This window comes from Pseudorasbora parva, chromosome 17 (assembly GCF_024679245.1).
Source record: "Pseudorasbora parva isolate DD20220531a chromosome 17, ASM2467924v1, whole genome shotgun sequence".
Taxonomy (NCBI): Eukaryota; Metazoa; Chordata; class Actinopteri; order Cypriniformes; family Gobionidae; genus Pseudorasbora; species Pseudorasbora parva.
The window spans coordinates 9361248-9387848 of NC_090188.1; the positions used below are offsets into that span (position 1 = coordinate 9361248).

A 26601-nucleotide genomic window follows, 5' to 3' on the forward strand; every position below is an offset into this window, starting at 1 on the left:
CTTTAAACTTTACTCTAAATTAAGTCTAAATTATCTCTTTACTACACAACATCCATGACAGTCAGAAATCTACAGTGAAATTGATGCATGCTGGGTAATATTCTTACAAATTACTGTTAATCGACAGCAAAACGATGCTGAAATCAACTTACTGCTTTGGTTTCACTGCGAATTCACCGTAGTAAATATATTGTTTAGCACTGTAAATGTTTGGAAGTCACAATAATGGTGATCAGTGTTCCATTTGCTTGAGATCTTAAACCTTGTATTTTATTCATATTCAAATTTCTGCTAGCCAAGTCAGAAATGTGACAAATGAAAACATTTGGTAAAACGACGACAAGCTAGAATAAATAAAATAAGCAAACTGAATATAAGTTAGTCAAACTATGCTGTTATTAGTGTCATTTAAGCATAAAGATGTGCCAATATCTTATTATAAAATGCATAATTGTTCCAAGAGTGCAGATACAAGATAAGTCCTACTGTGGAATTACTGTGAAATGAATGCAATTATGAACCTGGTATTACTGTAATTACTGGCCAAACAAACTAACATGGCATGGTTATGTTTCCAATTGGAATGCATTTAGCAACAGCTGGAGTTTGTTCATTACAGGGGTCATGAATTAGGGCTGCACAATTTGGGGAAAATACCTAATTATATTTGTTGACAAAACATTTTTTTAAGCATTTAAGCATTGCTTTCCAAAGATGTGGAAAATGATTTCGGGACATATAAATTTAATTTGGCCATTTTCTTACTGACTGGTTATAGTCTCATAGACTTCTACGTAGCAAAACACGTACCTGGATATCACAAAACAAATAGCCTTTTCTCACAAATAGCATTGCGAAATATTATTTGAGGATGGGAAGACTTTTGAGAAATTCTGCTATATAATTCATGATACATAAAACAGATCTATAAAATTCTTAAAGGGTTTTTCACCCAAAAATAAAAATGTGATGTTTATCTGCTTACCCCCAGGGCATCCAAGATGTAGGTGTGTTTGTTTCTTCGATGTTTAACTCCAACCGTTGCTTGAATAATGCATGTCAATGGGGTCTAATTCTAATTAGCAGATAAACATCAAATTTTCATTTTTGGGTAAACTATCCCTTTAACAACACAGTGGCATTTTACTCTCGTTAAATGCTGTAAACTTTGATGGCTCTGTAGGACAGTTCCCTGTATTTTATATACTGCACTCTAACTCTAACTCTTACGTTTTGTATTACACTGTGCCGTAACGATCAAGCACTGGCATGCATATGTGCATGCAACTGGCTGAATCATTTTTAGCCATATACTCTGGAGCAGTACCACTGGTGAAGCACCATTCCAAACAGACAGCAGGTTTCTTTTGAAATCAGCTGGAGTGTGTTTGTGGATGGGGGTGGGAGTGACATCGCAGCTCAAGTGGCAACATTTGTGCAGTTCCAGCGGGATGGGATCGGAGGCCACAGCTGAATCTGTTCCGTTTGATCCGGTCGATGAGAAAGACTGAAGGAGCCAAAGCCACATAGCTGAAACTCTTTAGACGCATGCTGGTTAACTCATGGCGTGAGAAAACAAGACAAAGCCCACTGACCCCTTCTCTGATCCGTCTTCCTCTTTTCAATTCATCCCTTCATTCTGTTTATCTCCCTCTCCCTGTTATTTTCACTCCGCTCCTTTTCCAGGTACCTGAGACAACCATCTGAGAGCCTATAAGCACTACGGCGACAGCTTCCAAAGCCCCAAAGGTTTTATGTGATGCCGCCGCTCTGACAGAGGCATGTTTGGGTCCGTAAGTGGGATTTTATCTTGGTCCGAAAAATACAAACCAAGCAGAGGATGTTTGTGAGTTTTTCGACAATAAATGCGAGTGTCCGCAGGTCTAATGTGAGCGGTAGGCAGCAAACTTGAGACAAGGGGGGAGGTTGAATTGGGAACTTCAGGGACCACCTGTTGTAGCACAAGACACTGATATGGCTGTGAACAGTTTCTATGGTTTTAGAAGTTGATTTGGGCCCAGGCCCAGTGGACGGTCTCCGCTGTGACCGCTGACAGAGGGACCGTATCTGCAGCTGTCCCTGTTAATTATACTGTTATCCCCGGTTTGGGAGGCATCCCAATCAAACTGTAGAGTAGATAGAGGGCATGACTTCACTGACTCCACGTCCACAGGGAATGATATCTCCCAGTTTTCACCCCTCATAAACGCCTTTGGGTGTTATTGCTTAATCTAACTCGCACCTATAAAATCTGCTGTTCCCACACCGTCAAAGACTTTAGATATACAAAGACAATGCACTCGTTTTACACACTATGAATAGGAGAAAGTACAACACACAATTTACACTTCTAAATAAAAGAGCCATGCAGTCGCCAATTGGTCGCATCACTGCCTTTAGCTCCATGTTCTGAAATTTCACTGATTTTCAGATTTCATTGATTTTAAATATGAAATGTAACCATAAGCTTGGTGATGAGCTTTGGAGAATTTGATGTTCCCCATTTAAAGAGATATGTGCTGAAGTTGAATGATTGAAATAGCTGCCCGAGAGGTTTTACAAAGATGGGCGCCTAGTGAAATGACTTGCCTTAACCCTCAAACCCACAAATCAGAAGTTTTTTTTTTTTTACCTTTAAATTAATATATTGTATCAATAAATGATATAATTTAAGCACATTCTTTAAACTTAAATCCTAAAAGATCCTTAAACTTAAGTCCTAAATTTAGTTCTTGAGTTTATCTCTTTAGTATGCATTCAGAAACACATAGCCTATAATATCATAATATACAATATTCATATTTTAAAATATTTTTTTGTAATGTTTAGGTTTAATTGTGAGAGTCCCTTCAGAGTCCCTGTTATCAGATCTGTTGAAGATGCGGTTCATGTTTGTTAGCCCAGGACATTGTAGAAATGTAGAAAGGAATAAATGTGGAAATAAATAAAAAATAGAAATAAATAAATGTATAAATAAATAAAAGAATAAATATATATGGAAATAAATAAATACATACATGTATAAACAAATTTGAATAATATTCTTTTTTTTGTTTGTTGCTTTTCTAATTATATTTATTTATACATTAATTTATTTATTTTTGCTTTATTTTTTTACATTTCTTTGTATATTTATTTATGTATTTATTTTTAATATTGGCAGCTTTGACATTCCATAGACCCATGAGGGACTGATTTGTTACTTTCTTTAATGTTAACCACATAAACTCCAAGGATCCAGTACATTTTTGGGCGATATTTGTGGTTCAGGTCTGACAAAAGTCTTAAGGTCTTGGACCACTTAGATGAAAACTCAATTAATTTTATTTTTCAAAAATTAATTTCAGGTCAAAATGACAGACGGGTGGATGGATGAGGGTTTTAAAGGGCCTTTGATACATGAATGTGGAAGCCCATTTCTGCCACATGAAACCATACTTTGGTGAATAAAAATTCAAAACGATGACATGAAAAGTACATTTCTGTGATTAGCTGCTTTTTATTTGTTAATCAGAATGTAGCCTATATAATTCTTTTTACTTTAAATATTATGGTTCTTCCTAAAACATGGCAAGACCTGAGATGTGATTAACCTTCTAAATTGGTGTCCAGAGGGATGAAAGGGAAACTGCGTGGGTGTTTGCATTTTCACCAATAGATGGCAGCATGTGTTTGATTACGGTAATCACATTTTGTAATGTCACGAATGAATAATACAAGAATCTGTAATATGTAAAATATGATAAAATATCTGTAAAATGCTGTAAAAAAAATTATATGTTCTATACCCCTAAGTATCTTAAAATATATCGTAAATAATTTGTTTATTTTAAGTTTTTACACATATAAGGTAATAATAACATGTTGTCGTCTGGGAAGAAGGTTACAAATTTATCAGAAAGTGGCCTAGGCATTGACATTATTTTGCTTTGAGGTTCAATAAAACACATTCTGTGTTGTATATTCATGCACACAACGATGCATGACATTTAGACATTTACTCCTTAAAAGAATCACTAAACCGGTTCTTTGAAAACGTACTGTTCGAAAGAACCGATTCTCAGAAATGAGTCGGACTTCCCGTCACTACTCGTATCTGAAAATGTCCTTTTTGCCTCTCCGTAGTAACTTTCAAGTCCCACGTGATCATAATAACAAAAAAAATTACCGCGAAAACGGGGACTACACGGGACATTTACTAAGCTAAGACTTTATCGCAGATTTCTTTCATATTCTTGGTACAAACAAACTTGTAATGTTCTGCGAAAAAGCAGTTGAGCTTATTAGAGAACTTCATCGGATGGGCGACGGTCAGCTGCCCGCGTTTAATGTAAGTAAAGCTGTTAACTTGGGGTGTTTAATAGAAAACTTTAGCTAACGTCACTATAGTTTCAGCGGACAATACCAGTCGGGCGTCATTAACATGTCAAAGTTTAGTCATACCGCTTTGTCCTGGATTTTCCGCAGGAAGACAGCATTCGGCAAGTCCTGGAGGAAATGAAGGCTCTGTACGAACAAAATCAGAGTGATGTGTAAGTCTGTGCTCTGCTCTCACCATTGACTCGAATGTGTTCTGTGTTTGATTAGTTCGCAGATGACAGGCTCTGTGTTATTGATAACTAAAACATTACAAATCATTTTTGTGACATTCAGCCTAAAATATTTTATTGTTTATGATTTTATGACATAAACAGTATGCCATATCAAATACTCAAATATCAGAAAAAAATCTATATGACAAAATATCTTATGACGTAATATGTCATAATTTCACTTTTTTTTGGCAGATAATTTTGACCTAAGTATTACTACAGTATTTTGCGAAAGTAAAATATGTTGACATACATTATCATAATTTTGGCACATTTTCAACTTTATATCATGACCGACTTTTTCCATCTCAAAATTACTTTAGTATGTCATAATGTTTACCTTTTTCCTTATTATGACTTTTCGCTCATTTTTTGAACATATATCTTTTTTATCATAATTTTCATGTCATCATAATAATTATGTCAATGATCTTTATAATTATGACTGTTAATCTAAAGTTTATAATAGTTATGATTTTGTATCTCATTGACCAATCATTTTCGTATATGAAGCTGAAATAAGATATTCTGTATGTGTATATATTTAGAGCTGTGCTATGTTGAAGAAAAATGCCATATCTTGTTAAATAATGCAATATTCGATACGCGATATGATATTGCTATTAGTGTGTAAAATCTATTGAAAAAGTAATTAAAAACTGAGTGATGTTATTTATGTTTCACAGTCTTTCTGGGAAAATCGCTACAACTTCTGAAAGTGACCAGCAGTGTTTTAGCAAAAATTAATAATTGTTATAAATCTGACAATATAAATTTAACATCAATGTAAACAAACAAAAAAATGTAATGCAAATATTTAAATACCTTAAACTCTTTGCTTGACTTTGGTAATGTATAGTAAAATCAACAACATCCAGTTAAACAAAGACTCCTGAACTATAGGGGTGGACGATTATTTTGGTTATTTTAATTTATCTTTGTCATTAAAAATAAGAACTAAAAACAGCAGTCTTCACATGAATTAAATATACACTGATGATAAGGCTACAAAGGTTATTCAGCCAAGAGCACTGAGTGATTTTCTCTTGTTTCTTCTGTTGTTTGACAGACAGCGGCAGGTTCACTGTCACTTTAAGACCTAATGCACAGATCCTATTGACACGCATTCGGTTTCTTTCCTCAACTGATTTCCTTCGCTGAAAGCAAACCAACTATTCGTCAAGACAGCTGTTTTGACATAAGTAACTGTGTGTGTTGACAGTTGTGTTGAGTGTGACCCGTGAAAATTTCAAAATTAAATCCGCACCCGCCCAGACCCGTTAATATTTGGCCCGTTACCCGACCCGTGCCCGCAATAAATCACACGCTAAAATCATTCAAATTAAAATGCTTTATTTTTTTTATCCTGCACCTCTCAACATCACAACAGCATCATGAATGGGCTAATGAAACAGGCAAAAGTGCCTTTAAAGACTCGTTGTCAACAATTTCATATAGGCTACTCCACTCACCAACTTTACTTTTACTTCATCCATTGCTACTCCTGCAACGCTCGCTCCTTCTGGGTTACGAGAGGCATCAACAAAAATTTCAATGTCGCAGTGGTGGTGACGTGATGGGTCAAATTGCATATCGTTGTTGCGTGTGTGTAATTGTAATTTGGACATAGAAATTGTAATAGCCTACAATATGTTCGAGGGGGGAAGAAGGAGACTGGAACCGCGGGAACCGGCGAACATTTAAAAGACTTTAACCAAACAAAATGAAAGTAACGTGGGTAGCCCCTCACGGACATCTGCCACGTGCACACACATAATAAAACGTAAACACAACTCAACGTCAAATCCAGGTGTGGTGATCTCTCGTCCCATGATATGCCTCCGAGCTCCCTCAGAGGACTCGAGACTGGTGTGGCTCGCAGGTGACGCTCATTCACAATCACGCCCCGGTCTCGCTCTCTCTCTCTCTTGTTCACCTCGCCACAGAAATATTGCACGTAGGCCTATTTTTCATCTGCACTACTACCCGCCCACATCCCCGCCCGTGAATTTTATAAATGTCACAATCCACCCGTTTTAGCGAAACCTTGATTTCCGAATGACATGCAAAATTTGCTTTCATCCGAAAAAAGTACTTTGGACCATTGAGCAACAGTCCAGTGCTGCTTCTCTGTAGCCCAAAAGTGTTTTGACCTGGGGAATGCGGCACCTGTAGCCCATTTCCTGCACACGCCTGTGCACGGTGGCTCTGGATGTTTCTACTCCAGACTCAGTCCACTGCTTCCGCAGGTCCCCCAAGGTCCGAAATCGGTCCTTCTCCACAATCTTCCTCAGGGTCCGGTCACCTCTTCTCGTTGTGCAGCGTTTTTTGCCACACTTTTTCCTTTCCACAGACTTCTCACTGAGGTGCCTTGATACAGCACTCTGGGAACAGCCTATTCGTTCAGAAATTTCTTTCTGTGTCTTACCCTCTCGCTTGAGGGTGTCAATGATGGCCTTCTGGACAGCAGTCAGGTCGCAGTCTTATCCATGATTGCGGTTTTGAGTAATGAACCAGGCTGGGAGTTTTTAAAGCCTCAGGAATCTTTTGCAGGTGTTTAGAATTAATTAGTTGATTCAGATGATTAGGTTAATAGTTCGTTTAGAGAACCTTTTCATGATATGCAAATTTTTTGAGATAGGAATTTTGGGTTTTCATGAGCTGTATGCCAAAATCATCAGTATTAAAACAATAAAAGACCTGAAATATTTCAGTTGGTGTGCAATGAATCTAAAATATATGAGAGTTAAATTTTTATCATTACATTGAAAATAATGAACTTTATCACAATATGCAGATTTTTTGAGAAGGACCTCTATATATATATATGGGCCTGCATAAAATTACAATGTTTGAACAAAACATAATATAAAAATAAAAGCGAGTTCAAGATATGAATAAATAATGGTATGATTTAGTCTGAAACAAGCCAAAAATATTCCATATAAACCTGTTTTTTTTATTTTTAGAAATGAGGCAAAGACAGAGGGGAAGAGCGAGCTGATACCAACCATCAAGTTCCGGCACAGCTGCCTACTGAGGAACCAGCGCTGTATCGCCGCATACCTGTGAGGGATTCACTGTTTTCCTTTTATCCATCGTCTGGTTCACTCTTCAGACCTTGGCAGGTGTGATCAAACGCATCTCTCTTTCTTCCCCCAGTTATGATCGCCTCCTGCGGATCCGTGCTCTCAGATGGGAGTACGGCAGTGTCCTGCCCACAGCCATTAGGTTTCACATGTGTGCTGAAGAGGTGGGCCTGCATTTCCTCTGTGCAACAAATATTAAATGCTACTTGTTACTTCTTGGTGCGTGACTGACATGTTAATTCAAATGCTTAAATCAGATGGAGTGGTTCAATCAGTATAAAAAATCCTTGGCAACATATATGAGATCAATTGGGGGAGAGGAAGGTTTGGACATAACACAGGATATAAAGCCTCCTAAGAGTTTATACATTGAGGTGAGTGCAGTGTTATTTTAGTATCACTCACATAATGTTATAATTTGTATTAATATTTAAAAAACAACAAATTCTTTTCAGTGTAAACTTTTAAGTGTTTTTGTCATTTCAATAATGATTATACTTTTATATTTTGTCATATTTAATATACTTTTAGTGTTTTTTATTTCAGTTTTATTAGTACAATCAATAATGTAATATAACAAACTTTATATTTTGGATGTGATTAACGATGATTAATACTGCCCAGCACTAATATTAATATATATAGTAATGATTTCTACCTTGTAAAATTACCATTACAGAAATTAGAATGTGTAAATGTGCTTAATGTAATCTTAATATAGGCTTAATTTACTTAACAAAAAAGTATTTTGTTTTGGGAATAAATGTAACAGGGTTTTGCGTGTGTGAAATTCACTTATTTAGCTAAAGTCAAAGGTATTTTATTAGCACTGATTTATCGGTTCCTCAATATTCAGGTGCGGTGTCTTAAAGACCATGGAGAGTTTGAAATAGATGATGGCACTGTGATTCTGCTGAAGAAAAATAGCCAGGTAACTATTCTTAAGGCATGCTTAAAGCAGACTGCTTGCGTGTTTCTATTACTTGACGTATTTCACCCGTTCTGTCTTCACAGCACTTCTTACCCAGATGGAAATGTGAGCAGCTTATTCGGCAGGGCGTATTAGAACATGTCATCTCCTAAGAATAAGCAGTTGATTGGCAATACTTGTGTATTTTCGTCTCTTCAACAATTGAAATGTTATAAAATTACATTTGATTGATCTTATCAGAAAGCAACACGTGCACAGGTAAAAACTTTACTTGCTCACATTCTTTACAGTGGGATAATACATGATGCATTTACAACACAGTGGTGTCACATCTCCAAAAGTTAGCCAGCTCTTTTAAACAAGGTGTACATCAACTGTAACACTTAGAATAACTTATATCCAAGTGGACATTAGTGCATCATGATTAAAAATTGTGCAATTAGAAGATAGTATTTGTATCAAAACTGTACATTGAGTGAATACTGGGCTTTTGGTTATTGCACCAAAATGGGCGTTAAAACAGCTGTTTTAAAAAAGTGTCTTATTTTACTATCAAATACTTGAAGCTAACAGATTCACAAGAACGCTTGTAGTTTGTACCCTACATCACAGTGAACAAATAAAGGAATGTGTAATGCGGTCCTTGACATGATCAAATCTCTTACCACACAAGTCTTATCATTGGTATTCATTGCCTCTGAAGAGACTATAAAATGATCGTAACTTTACGCTTCGTCCTCTATATCGTTGAAAACAGCATGATATAAATACAACATGCTATAAGACTTTGCATTATTTGTGCTTTCACTTTAACACTAGGATTGTTTACCGCTTTTACGAAAACAATTCGCACCAAAATACAAAAGTGCACTAGCGGGAGGGACTTTGCAGCCCAGTACAACAGGTAAAGGCTCATAATGGAGTGGAGTGAAGCAAGTCTAAGCTGTAAGAGATGCTGGGGCGATTTTACGGAGCAGTTTATTTAGGGCGATCACTTTCTCCTCCAGCAGGAAAGACTTCTTCTCGGCACTCTTCTGCCTCTGCTCCGTCACCTGAAGAGCCTTCATGAGCTGAGAGTTTTCCACATACAGGTCCTTCAGCAGCAGATCCGACTTAGCATTTTTGGACAGCTGTAGAGGAGGAAGTTGGAGAAAATATCAAGCTTTGGAACAGCATATTAATATACAACAATTATGCCATTTTCAAAGTTCCAAACTTTGTTTTGGAGGTATAATATGTCTACATGCATCTAAAGGTCAAAAAATGAATTCTCATAATATGCATTGCACATCTTTGTGATTGTAAAAGGTCGGAAAAGTTTCAGCTATATTACAAACTACATGAAAGGTATTAAGGTAACATCTGAAAAAGTATATATGGGGAACTTTAAAGCCATGTTTGTGCATGTGGTTACCTGTTCTTTTAGCTGGTTGACTTTCTCCTGCAGCATGACACGGGCGTTTTTCAGCTTGGCTTCAACCTCATCCATACGCTCCTGCATACTCGCCATTAATTTCTCATATTGCTCCTGTTTGATTTAATAGTTTGTAAATAAAAATACTTTGAATATGAGGTGAAAGGCAAAGAAAAAACAAACTTTATAAATACAGTAGAGGCCAAAAGGGGTCCAGCTTAGAAAAATTGAAACTTTTACCCTTTATTTAAATATGACTAATTTTCTAATCATATGACATTGACTAAAACGTAAGTTATATGTATACTTTAAAATATTTGCATTTATAAAATATAACCTGCAGCTGTAGTTTGCCTTTTTTGCCAAATTATTGTCAGATAAATACCTGTTGTTTTTTCCTTCATATATATATATATATATATATATATATATATATATATATATATATATATATATATATATATATATATATATTTTCCTCATATTTTGATAATTTATAGGGATAGTTCATCTAAAACTTCAAATTCTGTCATTTTCTCACCACTTGTTCCAAACCCGTTTTGAGTTTGTACTAATGAACACAAAACATGTTTTGAAGAATATCTAGAATAAACAATTGATGGGCACCATTGAATTCCACAGTATGGAAAAAAAACATTACTATGCAATCATCAACTGTTTGGTTTTCCCACATTCTTCAAAATATATTCTTTTGTGTTACACGGAAGAAAGAAATTCATACCGGTTTGAAACAAATTAATGGTGAGAAAGGGATCAAAGTAATATTTTTGGGTGAACCATCCCTTTAACTGAACTTATAGGGTCATAAACAAATATTCTCTCTGGACATCACTTTTGGTCACTACTTTGTATCAAATGCACTTTGCTGACTTCCTGTTAGACTGCCTCAAGAATTTGAAAGAGTAGATGTACCTGCTGAAGGCCCATCTGAACACCGGCTTGCTTGGCCTGAGAGCGAAGCAGACCCTCTAAATCCTGCGTCCTGCGCTGCTGCTCGGCCAGTTGAGTTTGTAGATGAGACAAGTGCTCCCGGGTGCCAGACCCCACTTGTTCCCTTAGTTCCTGTACCTCACGTACACGCTGAGCCTGGACCAGCGACAGAGCGCTCTCTGCCCTTAGTGCCTAAGCCACAGTATCAAACACACAAAAGTAAGACCAAAAACATTCATAAGAAAATCTCAATCAAATGACAAGTTAGAAAATGATCTCCAAACCTGTTCATTTGCCTCATGTTTAGCAGCCTCTAACTCTGCTTGTTTGTTTCTCAAAGTGAGGCACTCGTGTGTCAGTCTCTGAAGTTCCAGCTCCCGAGTCTGCAACTGAGCCACCTAAAGAAAAAATGATCCTTCAGAAATAATTCTAATTGAAACATCAATTCTGGTTCTACTCGATCTCAGTAGACAGGCTCAGTAGATCTTCTAGACAGGCTGGAAAACTGGGTCGGGCTTTCTGGGATGGTCCTCAGATGGTTCAGATCATACTTAGAAGGGAGAGGTTATTATGTGAGTATAGGAGACCATAAGTCTGAGTGGACGTCCATGACATGCGGAGTCCCACAAGGGTCAATTCTAGCACCTCTCCTGTTTAACCTGTATATGCTGCCACTGAGCCAAATAATGAAAAAGAACAATACAATACAATGTCAAGCTAATTTGTACCTTGTCAATTACTTTACTGAAATATTCTGAAGAAACATTTTACAAAGACAAAAAAGACTAGAAATAGAGTAAACTCCAATTTGTCTTTTTATGGTGAGTTGGCAACACCCTCTGCATTGAATAATGGCCTATGGATATGGAATTCATAATAGTGCATCCAGAACATTCCTGAAGCGCAAACAGTAGAGAATGGTGCTAGCAAAGGGAAGGTCATGGGTTTGATTCCCAGCGAACGCATGAACTGATAATGTGTATAGCTTGGTTAAAAGTGCCATGCATAAATGTATATGCATTAAAAATACTGCACTGGAAAATAAATAGAGAACAATTTTGGACACAGCTAACTGCAAAAGCAATTTGTTCTTCCAGACTAACTTTGTTAAGAAGCTCCTCGTTCTGTACTCGCAAGCTCTTGCACTCCTTCTGCAGAACACTGACTGCCGTCTCCTCCTGAAGCCTGTGGGTCTGATGTAAATGCTCCTTCTCTTTATGCAGCTGATGTACGCAGTTCTCAAGCTCCCGGACCTTGCGTTATAAAACAATATTTCATAGAATATTATTAATTGTATTATTATTGAACCCAGGTAAGTGTAAAGATTTAGAAAGATCATTGTTCACCTTGTCCTGACACTGTTGCAGCATCTTCTGATGTGTGGCTGCCTCCTGGATGTGAACATCCTTTTCTTGCCACAGAGTTAAGATCTGGGAGTTGAGCTGCTCTATCTGGGTTTCTGAGTTACGAAGTGATTCCTGGAGCTTTTCCATCTGCAAACAAACACAAAGCAAGTTTAAGCATATCCAGTTGTCGGACATCCAAGTGCTTTGAGAAAACATGAGCATCTCACCTTCTGGCTTCCGTCTGCGGTTTCCTTCAATAAATGGTCCTTGTCTTGCTGTAGTTCTTGGTTTTTCAGAGTCTGATTAGTCAGTGCAGACTCAACCACAGTCAAATGCTGGAGCTAAAAATAAGAGGAGTTCAGTGATTCCTGCCAACTTTGAGAAAATGTATTCATGTATATCCTAAAAAAAAATGCATCATACCATCTCCTTGGCAGTTTTAAGCTCCCTCTCAAGTAGTTCCTTCTCTTTCTGCCACTGTTCCTGGAGCTTTAGTTTGTCGCTCTTCTGCTGCTGTAGGGTTTCCTGCAGTTGCCTGTAGGATGCAGCTGCCCCATCATTCTCCTGACACACCTGTGCTAGCCTGTCAGTCAACGTCTGCACTGCTCTCTGATCAGTACACAGTCGGGAACTCAGTTCAGCATTCTCACTGCTTAGCTGAAGGTTTCTCGCACTGAGCTCGAGCACCTCTTCGCGACATTTGGAATTCTGTGTAAGAGAAGGAAACAATTGTTAGGAGCAGGAACTATAATGTGCAACCATTCAGTTTTCATGTGACATTTACATGTGAAACTTGTCTGGCTATCCCCAGACCAAGCTCAATTTAAAATTGAACATTGGTCTGGTTAGTCTGCTCTGTAGCGCATCAGGTGGATAAGCCAGTCTGTAATTGGTTCCTGTAAAAGTGTAACAGAAGCAGTAGAAAGGAAAGTACGGGTTTCCAGACTGAGTTACAGGGCGACATCAAATCACCGGCAGATCAGGCTGGGTTTACCCAGTCTAATGTGAAACAGCATATTTCTCAAGAAAAAAAAAAACCCAAAGCTGAATGAGTTAAAATTGATAGCTTTCAATTATATTGAAATGCTGAATGCCAATTCATGGCTAAAGTTGAGACATCAGTAGCAATATTGCAGATTAAAAAAGAACAAAAGATGCCATTAAACATATATTTAAAATATAGGCTACTGTATATTGCAGGACTTGATTTTAGCCATTAGGAACAGATCGTGATAAGTGGTCTCTATGACTAAGGTCACAAAAAATAAGAAGTCATTTTAGACTATTAAAGACTATTAAATTAAATTCATTGAAGATTTTTTTTCATTGGAATGATGTGCACTGATGAGTGTTTCACAATAAGACTAGGAATGTGAATTAAAAATAGGGTCAGTTTTGATTTAATAAAAAAAAAAAAAAAGTCAGCATTAAATGGGAGTCACGATAGCCTTTACTATTGTAACTTTTATCTGAGTGAAACTTCTCAAAGAAGAAAAGGGACTTGATTTTGTCCCTTGGGAACTGATTGGATGGTTGTGGTTTGCTATTTCTGTAATGTCATGTCATGTGAGTGACAGGTTGTCCCGCCCTGTAAACATCATCATGTATAACAATATTGTATATATATATATATATATATATATATATATATATATATATATAATGATTTGCATTGATAAATTATTTATAATAAATACTGCAATAATACATTTTTTTAAAAAGGAAAAATGTTGATTTCATGGTGACTAAGATCGATGCTGCCCTCAATTCATGCTATCAATATTTTCCCAAGCATTTTATTGATGCCAATCTTGCCTCTTTTCGTAGCCTCTCCTCGTCTTCTCTATTTTTCATATATTCTCTGTCCACCTCTTCAAGTTTCCTTCTAAAAAAACAGAAGTACAATTAGTTTTTGCTATATAATAATGACAAAAATCTGAGTGAAAGCTGATGATTTCTATACCTTTTTTTGTTGACCTCCTCCTCCAGCGACTTGACATCCTGCTGTAAGACAGCAAGCCTGTCTTTCAGTGCACTGTTTTCAGACGTGACCTCATCAAGTTGAGCCCTAGAATTGGAAACCAAAATATAGAGATCAGCTCCATTACAGTCTTACCAGCCTCTGCACTTTTAGGACGCTTAGTACAGAAAACAATGGAATTTCAGGAGTTTTTGTAGCAAGATAAAAAAATAAAAAAACGTTTAGAGTGGCAAACACAAAAATGTAATATTAATAAAATTAATAGGATGCAAGAACATTTTCAATCAGAATAAATACAGTAACTTAGTGAGTTTGCATGCATGTCAGTGACATTATCATTCAGTTAGTGTGATGCAGCACGAGATCTGAAGAATCAAAGCTCATATCTACGGTTAATGATATCTCATTCTGTGAAACATTCAGTTAAACATTCTTGGACAGACAAAAGTAGTGAGCGGTCAATTCTTGGCATCCGTACGGGAGAGTCGACGATTGGATCAATGCAGCAATTGTTAGTCTTTTGGTTCTGTTTCGACGAGCATCTACCAGCTGGAGAACCACAAACCTGTGGGGATTGGCTGAGTCCACCTCCGGTTCTAAAGCCATGACAAGACCCTCCATCTCCAGAAGCTGTTCTTTCATATGGCACTTCTCGCTTTCAAAGGCCTCCTCCATCTGCAGAAGCTCTGCTTGGGAGTCTATCAGCGATTGCTGTAGTTGGTTGGTGGTATTGTCAGCCTGTTCTCTCAGCGAGCATAGCTCTTGCTCTTTGTCCTCCAACTGGTTGGTCAAAAGTTGAACCTGACCAGAGAGATGAGTGACATTCTTAAACAGATTCATCTTCAGCTGAACCTCGCTCCAGAGCAAATCCATCTCTTCATCTTTGGCTTCAAGCTGACGATTGATTTCCAGCATTTGGCTGTCTTTGCTTTGCAGCTCCAATGCAAGTTTATCTGCGTTCTCTTTGAGTTTGGCATATTCGGCCTCCATTTCAACAACCTGAGAAGAAAGCTGGTCTGCAAGTTGCCGGTAGCTAGAGTTCTCTTGTTCAAGACGCCTCGTTTCTTCTTGCTCCGAGTTCAGACAGGTTTGGAGCCGTTCAACCTTACCCTGCTCCACACGAAGAAAGCCTTGAAGTCTTTGCTCCACTGTGTGCATTTGATCCCACTCCTCAGAGAGACTATCAACCTGTGTTTGTAGCTGTTTGAGAACCTCGCATTGACCCTTGAGCTCCTCTAGGAGTCGATCCCGCTCCATCTCCACAGCATTTAGCTCAGAAGCCTGTCTTGTAAGATCATCATCTCTGGTTTTTAGTGCCTCGTGTGTTTTGGCCAAGTTTTCTTGAAGCTCCTCAAGTTCTTTACCTTGTTCTCTCAACTGCATTTGCTGTTCACCGAATGCAGTAGATAGATGACTACTGCTTTCCTGCATTATTTTGATCTCATTTTGCCAGGTCTCAGACTTGGTCCTCCAGTTCTCCAACTCTTTTGACAGCTCCGAAATTTTGTCAAGAAGCTTCTGTTCCTTCTCTTTTTCTTTTGCAAATTCCTTCTTTAGATCTTGAATACTTCTGTCCATTTCTTTCTGTATTTGTTCTTTTTGCTTCAGAAGTTCCTGCTTCTTTTCTCGCTCAACTTTAAGCTTTTGCTCTAGCTGAGAGAGCTTATTGCAAAGCTTTTGTTCTTTCTCGTTTCTAATTTCCGCTTCCTTCTCTTTGGCATAAAGTTCTGAGGTCAAATGCTGGACGAGGGCATCTTGAGCTTTCAGGGAAACCGTGTTGTCTTCCAGCTGAATGCACATCTCTTCTAGCTTGTCTTCTAGCTGCCTTTGTAGTAAGAGCAACTCCTCCTCAGCCCTGGATGCGAGTTCTACCTGAGCTTCCATGAAGAGGATGTGTTCTCCTAGCTTCTTTATTTCTTCCTGGTGTTCCTCCTCCAGTTTCTTCCTTTCTTGTGCTACCTTGCTGCAGATCTGAGCTTGCTCTTCACTCCAGCGCTCGGTGCTGAGGAGACGCTCCCTGCGTGCCTCCTGTTCCAGCTCCTGCACTCTTGACTTCCACGCACCAACTTCTCTGTGATGCTGCTCAAACTGCTCCTGCAGACGGCTGCGCTCGAGATTAAGGCTACGCTGAGCCTCGCTGTGTTGTGCCTTCATGTGCAATAACTGCTGCTCTGCCTTCTCCCTAGGACAAAGCAACATGCTAATGTATCCATTTTCTAAACTCATGGCAATGTCAGATGCCGGGGGGGGGGGGGGGGGGGTAATATTACAAATAATATATATATATGTTTGTATATAAAAAAGGATGCCTATTTTTAGAACCACTGCAATTTTTCATACTTTTTTTTTAACAATTCGTTTTAGAACCATAACATTTTTTGTTAACACTACAATAATGTATTTCCCTAATGTTAACAAATGAAATCTTAGTTAACATGAACTAACAATTTTCCTAACTTCTTATTACTATAATGCATCCAGATGTTTTCAATTTAATTTCCCTTTATTTTATAATGGTGAATCTCATTAAATTCTTACTAAAATGTAAACATTATTTTTAACATTGTCATAATTACTTTTATAAATTTTTATTGAAATCATAAAGCCAATGCAACAAACACCATCTATAAATCTCTAAACATCTTTACAAATCTAAAGCAATTTTCTTCATATAAGATAGATAAATCAAAAAAAATAAACTGTAAATCAAATAAATAATGGTCACAACATACAAAAATGTAATGGTCTTAAAATAGGCAACATTTTCTATTTGCAAAATAAAGGTTTGACGTTTATGACGAGTCAATGCTGGTAGGGTTCAGGACAAGAAAAAAATACGGTTTGAAAAAAGGATTCAAGATACACTCATTATATAATTTTTGAACACGAAAAAAGAAAAAAAGTTATGCACTGCAGCTTTAAAAAAAAAAATTTAATGCATTTTTTCAGGGGGTGGCTGGTTTCTGAATTCCATTATTAAAGAATCTTATTGCTCATTTCCACGAGCGGTGCGGAATGATTCAAGTCAGTACAAAATTGGGGACTGTAAAACCTGATCCGGCTTGCGCTTCCATCGCGTATAGCACACTTTTGATAGGTGTGGTGTAGTGATCAACATCATTCTCGCTTGGAGAAGCAAGCGACACCATAAACAACAATGGATGACTTATAGCAAATCTTGTTCTTGTTTCTCTGCATGTGATAAGACGACGACACTTTGTTTGAGCTAAGGCTGCAAAGAAAAACACCGCCGAAAAAGCATGCGCAAGTGACAATTCTGTCAACCAATCAATGTTCTGCAGTGAGTCTAGCTACACCCTTTAGTACCAGAAGACTGTGCTAGGTACCCCAATGGAAGAGTGCCAAAAAAGTGATATGGTATGGTTCAGAATTAGGGTACCATTTACAACTTCTGGCAATGGAAATGGCAAGAATTGTGTACCGTACTGAACCGTACCACTTGGTGGAAATTAGTCATTAAAGACTGAAAACCAAGTAATTAGTCTTCTAGCTCTTGTCCTTTTTCGAATATATACTTCTAATGTCTACAATATATGAGCTCCACTTTACCAGACCATTTGAGAAACACTTACCTAACAAGCAGCACTTCCTGGTCCATCTTAAGCTTGAGTTCTGCCTCTAGCTGATCTTTCTCTGAGGTGAGGCGCAGTACAATGTTACTGATCTCACGAGCATAGTTCTGCTCCAGTTCTGCCTGTTCCCGTTGAATTCTCCGTTCTTGCTCTGGACCCCAAACTCCTCCTGCGGTCTTACCCCTCAGCTCTGCTTCCAGCTTTTCAACAGCCTGACGCATTTGCTCTGTTCGTGCCTCCGCCTGAGCCTTCAGGTCCTCCAACTCACTGATCTCCATCTTAAACCCCTGCGAAATGTCCTTCCTTTCAACTTCCATATTCTGCCGCATCAGCTCCATACTGCGCTCATAGAAATTCACCTATGGAAACAAAATTAAGAATGAATTACTTTCTCTACAGCATGTTAAAGGGCTAGTTCACCCAAAAATGAAAATTGTCATTATTTACTCACCCTCATGTCATTCCAAACCCGAAAGACTTTCATTCATCTTCGGAAAACAAATTAAGATCTTTTTGATGAAATCTGAGAGCTTTTGTCCCATTCTGTCCATAGACAGCTACACAACTGACACTTTGATGCTTCAAAAAGTTCATAAAGAGATCGTAAAACGAATCCATATGAATTGAGCAGTTTAGAAAATGATCTGAACAGATTGAATATAGGCTTTTATTTAAATATAAACATTCATGATCTCACACATCAGTGTGTCAAGCAGGTTCCCTTTGAGATTCAATCTCATGTTACGCAGCACGTTTGAGCTTCCTCAAGAACCGATGAGGTTCATTCTTGTGTTATGCAGCACGTTTGAGCTTCCTCAAGAACCGATGAGGTTCATTCTTGTGTTATGCAGCATGTTTGAGCTTCCTCAAGAACCGATGAGGTTCATTCTTGTGTTACGCAGCACATTTGAGCTTCCTCAAGAACCAATGAGGTTCATTCTTGTGTTATGCAGCACATTTGAGCTTCCTCAAGAACCGATGAGGTTCATTCTTGTGTTACGCAGCACGTTTGAGCTTCCTCAAGAACCGATGAGGTTCATTCTTGTGTTACGCAGCACGTTTGAGCTTCCTCAAGAACCGATGAGGTTCATTCTTGTGTTACGCAGCACATTTGAGCTTCCTCAAGAACCGATGAGGTTCATTCTTGTGTTACGCAGCACGTTTGAGCTTCCTCAAGAACCGATGAGGTTCATTCTTGTGTTATGCAGCACGTTTGAGCTTCCTCAAGAACCGATGAGGTTCATTCTTGTGTTACGCAGCACATTTGAGCTTCCTCAAGAACCAATGAGGTTCATTCTTGTGTTATGCAGCATGTTTGAGCTTCCTTGAGAACCGATGAGGTTCATTCTTGTGTTACGCAGCACGTTTGAGCTTCCTCAAGAACCAATGAGGTTCATTCTTGTGTTACGCAGCATGTTTGAGCTTCCTCAAGAACCAATGAAGTTCATTCTTGTGTTATGCAGCATGTTTGAGCTTCCTTGAGAACCGATGAGGTTCATTCTTGTGTTACGCAGCACGTTTGAGCTTCCTCAAGAACCAATGAGGTTCATTCTCGTGTTACGCAGCACGTTTGAGCTTCCTCAAGAACCAATGAGGTTCATTCTCGTGTTACGCAGCACGTTTGAGCTTCCTCAAGAACCGATGAGGTTCATTCTCGTGTTACGCAGCACGTTTGAGCTTCCTCAAGAACCAATGAGGTTCATTCTCGTGTTACGCAGCACGTTTGCGCTTCCTCAAGAACCGATGAGGTTCATTCTCGTGTTACGCAGCACGTTTGAGCTTCCTCAAGAACCGATGAGGTTCATTCTCGTGTTACGCAGCACGTTTGCGCTTCCTCAAGAACCAATGAGGTTCATTCTCGTGTTACGCAGCACATTTGAGCTTCCTCAAGAACCGATGAGGTTCATTCTTGTGTTACGCAGCACGTTTGAGCTTCCTCAAGAACCAATGAGGTTCATTCTTGTGTTACGCAGCACATTTGAGCTTCCTCAAGAACCGATGAGGTCCATTCTTGTGTTACGCAGCACATTTGAGCTTCCTCAAGAACCGATGAGGTTCATTCTTGTTATGCAGCAGAGTTGTCCTCACGTGTCAAGCAGGTTCAGTTCAGTTTCTGTTTATGTTCACTGATAATTCTTTTTATGTGAATAAAATAAAATATTTTCTTCACAAAGTGATTGTCTCTTCAAAATATTTGGCTAAACTGCTCAAGTCATACGGATTAGTTTTATAACCTCTTTATGAACTTTTTGAAGCATCAAAGTGTAACTGTCAATGGACAGAAAGTTCTCAGATTTTATCAAAAAGATCTTCATTTGTGTTCTGAAGATGAACAACAGTCTTAGGGGTTTGGCATGAGGGTGAGTAATTAATGACAGAATTTTTGTATTGCCTTTTTTCAATATCACATATTTCCGTAATCATCATAATTTGGGTATCATTCAAAAGCTTAAACAATAAATGTCTTCTTGTGAAAACTTCAACTTCTAGAACTTTCTTACACTTCCACATTTCTGCCATAATCTGCTGAATCATCTTTAAAAACTCAGGTCTGTATTACAAAACATTCGTAAATTACAACTGTATGTCAAGAAGCATTTGCATGTCCCTCACATCTGACTGTTTGAATTTAAACTGAATCTACTCTAACTTGCAAAGGGTATTTGTATCAAACCTATTTAAGATTTTTATGCTATGCCTGTACCTTCGTCTCCAATTGGATCTTCAAGTCCTGAACCTCTTGCTCATATCTCTCTTTCATCTGCTGCATGGCCAGTTCTGTCTCAATGCTCACAGAGGGAGCCAAGCTCTCCAAGGAACCCAGCGCTGAAGAGACACACCAAAGCAAACCATGACCCATGTGTATGGATAATTCATAGATAAAAGGATAGTTTCGTTGTTCATAATTACTCACCATTCTTGTCAGTGATAAGGAGCTTTTTTCTGACCTGAGGAGATATACCTTTCTTCATTTCAGGATCATCTGTAGAACAAAACAGATAGGAAGAGCTATTTCATTCACTGTTTACTATATAGGTTAAGCTCAATAGCATGAAAGATGTGTGAGATCTAGATGTATGTTAAATTCACCAGAATCTGATTCAGTGGTTAATGCTCTACGGCTTGACCAGTCATGACCAGACAGGCTGCTCCGGGATCGTCTGGCTCTCCTTCCTGAGCCCTGAGACTTCAACAACTCCAGCTCTGAGTGCAACTCGTCATTCCTGTCTTGCAACTCCTGTATTTAGTGGGGCGGAGACACATACCCATTTGCACCAGTACAACTTTTTTCTGCATTTCCTGAATATCCAAAAAACCTTCCACAAAGATATGAAAAGCAGAGGTGAAATGTGTTTTTCTTTAAAAAAAGCATTACCAAATGGAACTGCAAAAATTACAAATGGCTTATAGTTGTCTCAGAACATTTTTCACAAATAAAAGTATCTTACCTTTTTTATTTTTACTTGCTATTTTATAAGACACACTTTAAAAAAACTGTGCTTTTTTCTTAAAGGGTTAGTCTTACACGTACGTATCACTTCATATCAGAAGGCCTTTATTAACCCCCTGGAGCCGTGTGGAACACTTTAATGATGGATAGATGCACTTTTATGGACATTACAATTATAAAGTATGGAAGAGCTAAGACATTTTTAATATAACTCTGATTGTATTCATCTGAAATAAGAATGTCATAGACCTAGGATGACTCGAGGGCGAGTACATCATGGGCCAATTAAATTTTTTGGCTAAATTAACCCTTTAAGGCAAAACACCCAAGGTGAAGAGGGTCAAAAATATTCTTAAATCAACTTTTTAAATTATTTTACATTTTAAAAATGAACTTGATAAAGGTTCAACATTTTCTTGCTTGGGTTTTGTAATCGTATTGCTCCAAAAAAATAACAACAAGAAAAAAAAACAATCAAGAATTTTTTTTGGTGGGGTGGGGGGAGGGAATAAATTGTTAAAATCAATCAAATGATAAATTAACAAACCCCTCTTTAAAAACCTTCAGAAAATAATGTAATAAAACGAAAATAAAAAGCCAGATAACTCAGAATCTCAAAATTGACCAGTGCAGAAAAGCATCATGGGCAAAGTCTCTGCATTGTTACTAAGGTGTTCTGAGCCATTTTTGTGCATTAGTATACAGTTGCTAAGTTTTTTGAAGGTGATTACTTACAAAAGAGCAAAAAGTCACAAGAGCAAAAAGGAATAGCACAACACTCCTCACAATTACAGGCGTCATTTACAGCACCTTGGATTATAGGATAGCTGGAGTAATAGTCAAGAAAGGACACTCAAATACAAATGCACAATCATAAGGCTGACCTCACCATTCACTCCAGACAAAATATCCACCAACACATCATAAACACACACAGGAACGCTCGTACCCTGCATTGCTGCTCGTACTCCTTAAAGATCTCTGAGAAGTGCTCCTCTTGATTCAGCAGTCCTGTACCATTTGGATCAAGGCCACCAAACTGTTCAATAAAACAAGCATAGATCCAATTATTATTGTTCTTAAAGAATGAAACTTAAAGGATATGCTCTTCAGCAAATGAACAGCATCTAGGCGTCTCACCTTGTCCTGGAGCAGATGCTCTAGATCCTTCTGTAGTTTAGAGATGGTGCTTTCTGCTTCAGACAGCTTCTCCTTCAGAAGGCTGACCTCCTCCTCCAAACGACTGTTCTCCTGTAACACACCGCTAGAGTTATTTAACCTGACACCACACTGACATGCTCAAAGAAACATACACCTCTAACCATGACAGATCACCTCTTCATTGAGTCGTGTTCTGTAGCTGAGAACAGGATCATCAAGGGAATTAAAGGAGCGATGGTAAGGGAATTGTAATACAATACAAATATTCTATGAATAATGTTATGGTTTATGTCAATAGAATTTTCCAACTTGAATATTCAATGAAAAAATACAATATTGCGGCATGTATATCTTCATATTCTAACATTCTATTTGCATGTTTCATCTCTATGGAAAAAACAAACAAATAATACTATAATAGGATTACAAAAAAAGAATCAAGGAAAATCAGTGTAACATGACCTCGAATGGTGCTTTTAAAAAAATCAACAATGTTAAGAAAATAATTATAATGACTTTGATAATGTTTTTCTGGTCATGGACAGTACAGTGTGCCTACACTTGGATACGCTGTCGGACTAAATATAAAATATCTTAAACTGTGTTCTGAAGATGAACGGAGGTCTTACGGGTGTGGAACAACATTAGGGTGTCATTAACTGACATAAATTTTATTTTTTGGGAGAACTAACCCTTTAATATAACCATAGGCCTTTTCTTATTTGCAGCCAAACAAAATTGTGCTTTTGTATAAAATAAATGTACAGCTATGAAAGCAGAGACTCATAATTAATCATAGTCAGAATTATTCATTTTATAAAGTTATACACTACCATTTAAAAGTTTGGGGTAATTGTTTTAATATTTTGTTCAAAAATACAGTAAAACATTAATATTGTTACTGAAACATTGTTACAATTGTTCAAATAATTATTTTCTATGTTAATATATTTTAAAATGCAATATATCCCTGTTTTAATTTATTTTCAGCATTACTCCAGTCTTCAGTGTCACATGATCCTTCAGAAATTATTCTAATATGCTGATTTAGTGCTAAAGAAAAAACGTTTGAACAATAGTTTCAAAATAAACAATCTAACAGAATACAGCTACTTATAAATCAACAACAGTGGCATCAGTGATTACCTTAGCAGCTGTGCAAAGGTCCTCCTGAAGGCTAACATCCTGAACCCTAAGCAGTTCTAGCTCCTCCCGGAGTCTCTCCCGCTCGTTCTCAACCTGCTCTATAAGCACCTCACTTTCATACTCCGATTCACTCCTCAGTGCTGTAAGTTTATCCCGGAACTCCTGCTCCAGACCCCTGCATAGAGAGATAGAGAGAGTCACACTGTAGAGCCCTTGCGTCACTCTTCATCAGATGTGATTGACTAGAGAAGAGCAGCCGTACTTGATTTTAGACTCATTGAGAGACTCCATGGTCGCATGACGATCATCCACCTCTCTGACCAGCTGCAGGTTGCGGCGGTCAGCCAGTTCCAGGTCCGCCTTGGTTTTGTCCCTCTCCTGGCAGGCCTGGTCTGCTAGGACTCTATCGAGGTGGAACACAAAACCACCATCATGAGAAGATCATTCATTCTGAATGATGCATCATTTGTCACAACTTACACCTTATTAAGCATGCAAAGACGTTTGGAGAACAAAGTAAAGCCACTTTGCAGCTGTTTCACATAAGAGTGCTTTCACACTTGGTTTAATTGCCTGGTCGGAACCAAAGTTTGATTAGGGAGATCAAACCCCTGAGAGGCTACTCACAGCAGAGCCATTACCTCCAAAAGTGCTAGTGTGAAAGCCTTCAACAAAGAATACTGTTGAAACATCATATGTCCTCCAGGTGGAGACAAAAACCAAACCGCGCAGACGTTCAGGTGAATCTCATGAAGAGGCAAAAATATAGGAGTATTGAGATTTCTGCGTTAGGACATTAATTTCAGGACAAAATTCAAGCTAATTTACTCCCACACTTTTCATCAGTGAAATGCCCTATTCTCATTATTGTCACAATAAAATGACTAATATATAAATGTTAAAGCCTTACTACATCATGGTAACCTATTTTAATTAGAATGTTTAATTAAAAAACATTGCAAAACCAGGTTTAGTAATACATTAAAATGACTTAAAGTAATGAGAATCATAATAAAAAAACAAGTCAATACTAGACATTAATAAGAAATGGTACAATTTTATTGAAATTGTTACAATGCTAAATAAAAAAATACACACGCATACTTTGGTTTTCAGGTGAAATGTGATCTTTTTGACAGGCTTTGTGAGTAAATACATCTGATGTGAATAGCACTTACTGTAAGTAGTTTATCTCATTTTTGTAGGAGACCAGAGCAGCCTGGTGGATGCCGTTTCCACTGACCAGTAACTCATTGTCCAGGGCCAGAGTGAGTTCAGCCAGACACAGTCGCTCCTCCAGAGAGAAGTCCAGAGTCTGTGTGCAGGTTCAGAATGAAAAAGATTCATTCCAAGGTTTATAGAAAGAAAATTATGCAAACATTATTCAGCGTTTGTCAGTGTTTAATTAATGCATTTAACATCTAAGTAATCTGTTACCTGTAGAATATCCCTGCTGTTGTGAATGCCCTCCTCCGTCCAGAAAGCGATGACTTTATCTGGGCTTGTGCATCCCGATCCATCATCCAGCCGGGTCAACAGCCTCTGACCCACCGTAGCCGACAGTAGAGAAGGGGAGGCGGAACGCACCAAACGTTCCTCGAGGGCCTGAGAGAGCAGTGGGAACGACATGAGAAAAAAAAAAGACAACGATCCAGCAAAGTTCAGTATTCAACTGTGAGGAAAACCGCTGAAAGGGTTAGAGAAAAAAAAGCTCTCACAGTCCCACCACACAATGCACAATGCTGTCCTTGACATGCCAGAGCTAGAGCCTCAATCATGAACAAAATTATTTCGCTGACCACTAATAAACGTCCTTTTGGTGTCGTAACCCTTAAGCTGGCTTAGCCTCATTTTAGCTCCAGTGGCCGCCAAATATTCATGCAACTCAGCATTTGTTATCAAGCACTGATCGCTGAAGCTGTTTTTCTCCTTAAAGGAAGCCTGATCTTTTAAATCCTACACTTTATTAACCAACAAATCTTGCATCTGAATATGTGCCTAGCTTAAGTTAAGATCTTAAGATCTTTTAAATATTTTTGGCTGGATGTGCTTTCAGTAAAATCACCTCAGAATTGTCATCACTAAAGGACCCCAAACTGTCTTTACATTCCCATGTAAAAACATCACATGCAGGTATGAGGCCTTTTGTGCAGAACATCTCCTCAGCTTTGATTGCAAGTTTGGCCATTGCATAGCAATACATTTGTGCCTTCCCAGAAACAAGAGAGCAAAAGCAGGAGGCTCCACCTTCCCAATTAAGTTAATTGGTTCCAGCCAGTGCAGCCCTCAGTTACTTGGCTTGATGTTGGAGTTCTGAAATGAATCCTATTTGACAGTCAGGAAATCATTTAGCTGCCATTTGTGTTTGGAATGCCGTGGAAAAAAAATTGAAAATTGGTAGAGGCTTTAGCCGTCGATTCTTTCAGCAACTTTTTCATTTAATCAACAGGTGAGAGGAAAATTGGCAGATACATAAGATTTCTGTACTTCATCAGTTACATGAACCTACCAGTCTAGCATGCATTAAAAACATTAAGCGTTCCAAGCATAACAACACATGATCAAATGCTTGTTTCTGGGGGAAGACAATTTCACACTATATAGCAATACAAAAATGCAACAATGTGTACTGTGATTAGTGTACCCAAAATACGTTTTCGTTTCAGTACTACATTAAACCCATGTATATAATGCAATGGGAGAATATTTTTGGTCTTGAAAATGCCCAATGTCTTATTTTCCCAGTAAAAAGTAGCCTACATTATTGTAAATATATCTAGTCAGTGAAAGAGTAAAGTTTGGTTTTTGAGTAAAACAATTCTGTATTTTCATCTTTAGAATCATGAATATTTTTAATCTGGTGTCAACATTGTCCTGTGCATTGGGTTACCAGCACCAAGACCAAGGCTATTCCTTTTCATCCCCAATGTGATATCACATTTAGCA

At 38.0% G+C, this 26601-nt stretch overlaps 2 protein-coding genes across 5 annotated transcripts in view; one reads left to right on the forward strand and one right to left on the reverse strand.

The window, feature by feature from the left end:
- The first annotated feature begins 4136 nt into the window (after positions 1-4136).
- Positions 4137-9252, forward strand: gins1 (GINS complex subunit 1 (Psf1 homolog)). The gene is made up of 7 exons (XM_067421578.1): positions 4137-4330; positions 4468-4532; positions 7562-7660; positions 7755-7845; positions 7939-8055; positions 8538-8612; positions 8696-9252. Exons 1-7 carry the CDS (start codon positions 4256-4258, stop codon positions 8762-8764), a joined length of 591 nt encoding a protein of 196 aa, XP_067277679.1. The 5' UTR covers positions 4137-4255; the 3' UTR covers positions 8765-9252.
- Positions 9253-9398: 146 nt separating this feature from the next.
- The window catches only part of ninl (ninein-like), a 34681-nt gene continuing 17478 nt past the window's right edge, over positions 9399-26601 (reverse strand). For 2 of the 4 annotated variants that reach the window (XM_067421574.1, XM_067421573.1), the window contains exons 8-28: positions 25093-25260; positions 24834-24970; positions 23918-24058; positions 23656-23830; positions 22489-22599; positions 22298-22387; positions 20988-21135; positions 20812-20880; positions 20602-20723; positions 17898-18256; positions 14870-16486; positions 14287-14391; positions 14139-14208; positions 12747-13031; positions 12551-12664; positions 12324-12470; positions 12081-12230; positions 11262-11375; positions 10960-11169; positions 10027-10140; positions 9399-9742 (exon numbers count right to left, since the gene is read on the reverse strand). In XM_067421574.1, the coding sequence (XP_067277675.1) occupies positions 9551-9742; positions 10027-10140; positions 10960-11169; positions 11262-11375; positions 12081-12230; positions 12324-12470; positions 12551-12664; positions 12747-13031; positions 14139-14208; positions 14287-14391; positions 14870-16486; positions 17898-18256; positions 20602-20723; positions 20812-20880; positions 20988-21135; positions 22298-22387; positions 22489-22599; positions 23656-23830; positions 23918-24058; positions 24834-24970; positions 25093-25260 (4638 nt within the window). In that variant the 3' untranslated portion in view covers positions 9399-9550. Of the gene's footprint in view, positions 9743-10026; positions 10141-10959; positions 11170-11261; positions 11376-12080; positions 12231-12323; positions 12471-12550; positions 12665-12746; positions 13032-14138; positions 14209-14286; positions 14392-14869; positions 16487-17897; positions 18257-20601; positions 20724-20811; positions 20881-20987; positions 21136-22297; positions 22388-22488; positions 22600-23655; positions 23831-23917; positions 24059-24833; positions 24971-25092; positions 25261-25720; positions 25858-26601 lie in introns of those variants that run through there. The other 2 variants (XM_067421575.1, XM_067421577.1) reach the window with 2 other exon arrangements.

Bases quoted from the DNA above. Each gene is read 5' to 3' on its own strand.
- gins1 (XM_067421578.1), top strand. From the start codon at position 4,256: ATGTTCTGCGAAAAAGCAGTTGAGCTTATTAGAGAACTTCATCGGATG. The intron at 7,661-7,754 runs GTGAGGGATTCA...TTCTTCCCCCAG, and splicing joins CGCTGTATCGCCGCATACCT to TTATGATCGCCTCCTGCGGA. The intron at 8,613-8,695 runs GTAACTATTCTT...CTGTCTTCACAG, and splicing joins TGCTGAAGAAAAATAGCCAG to CACTTCTTACCCAGATGGAA.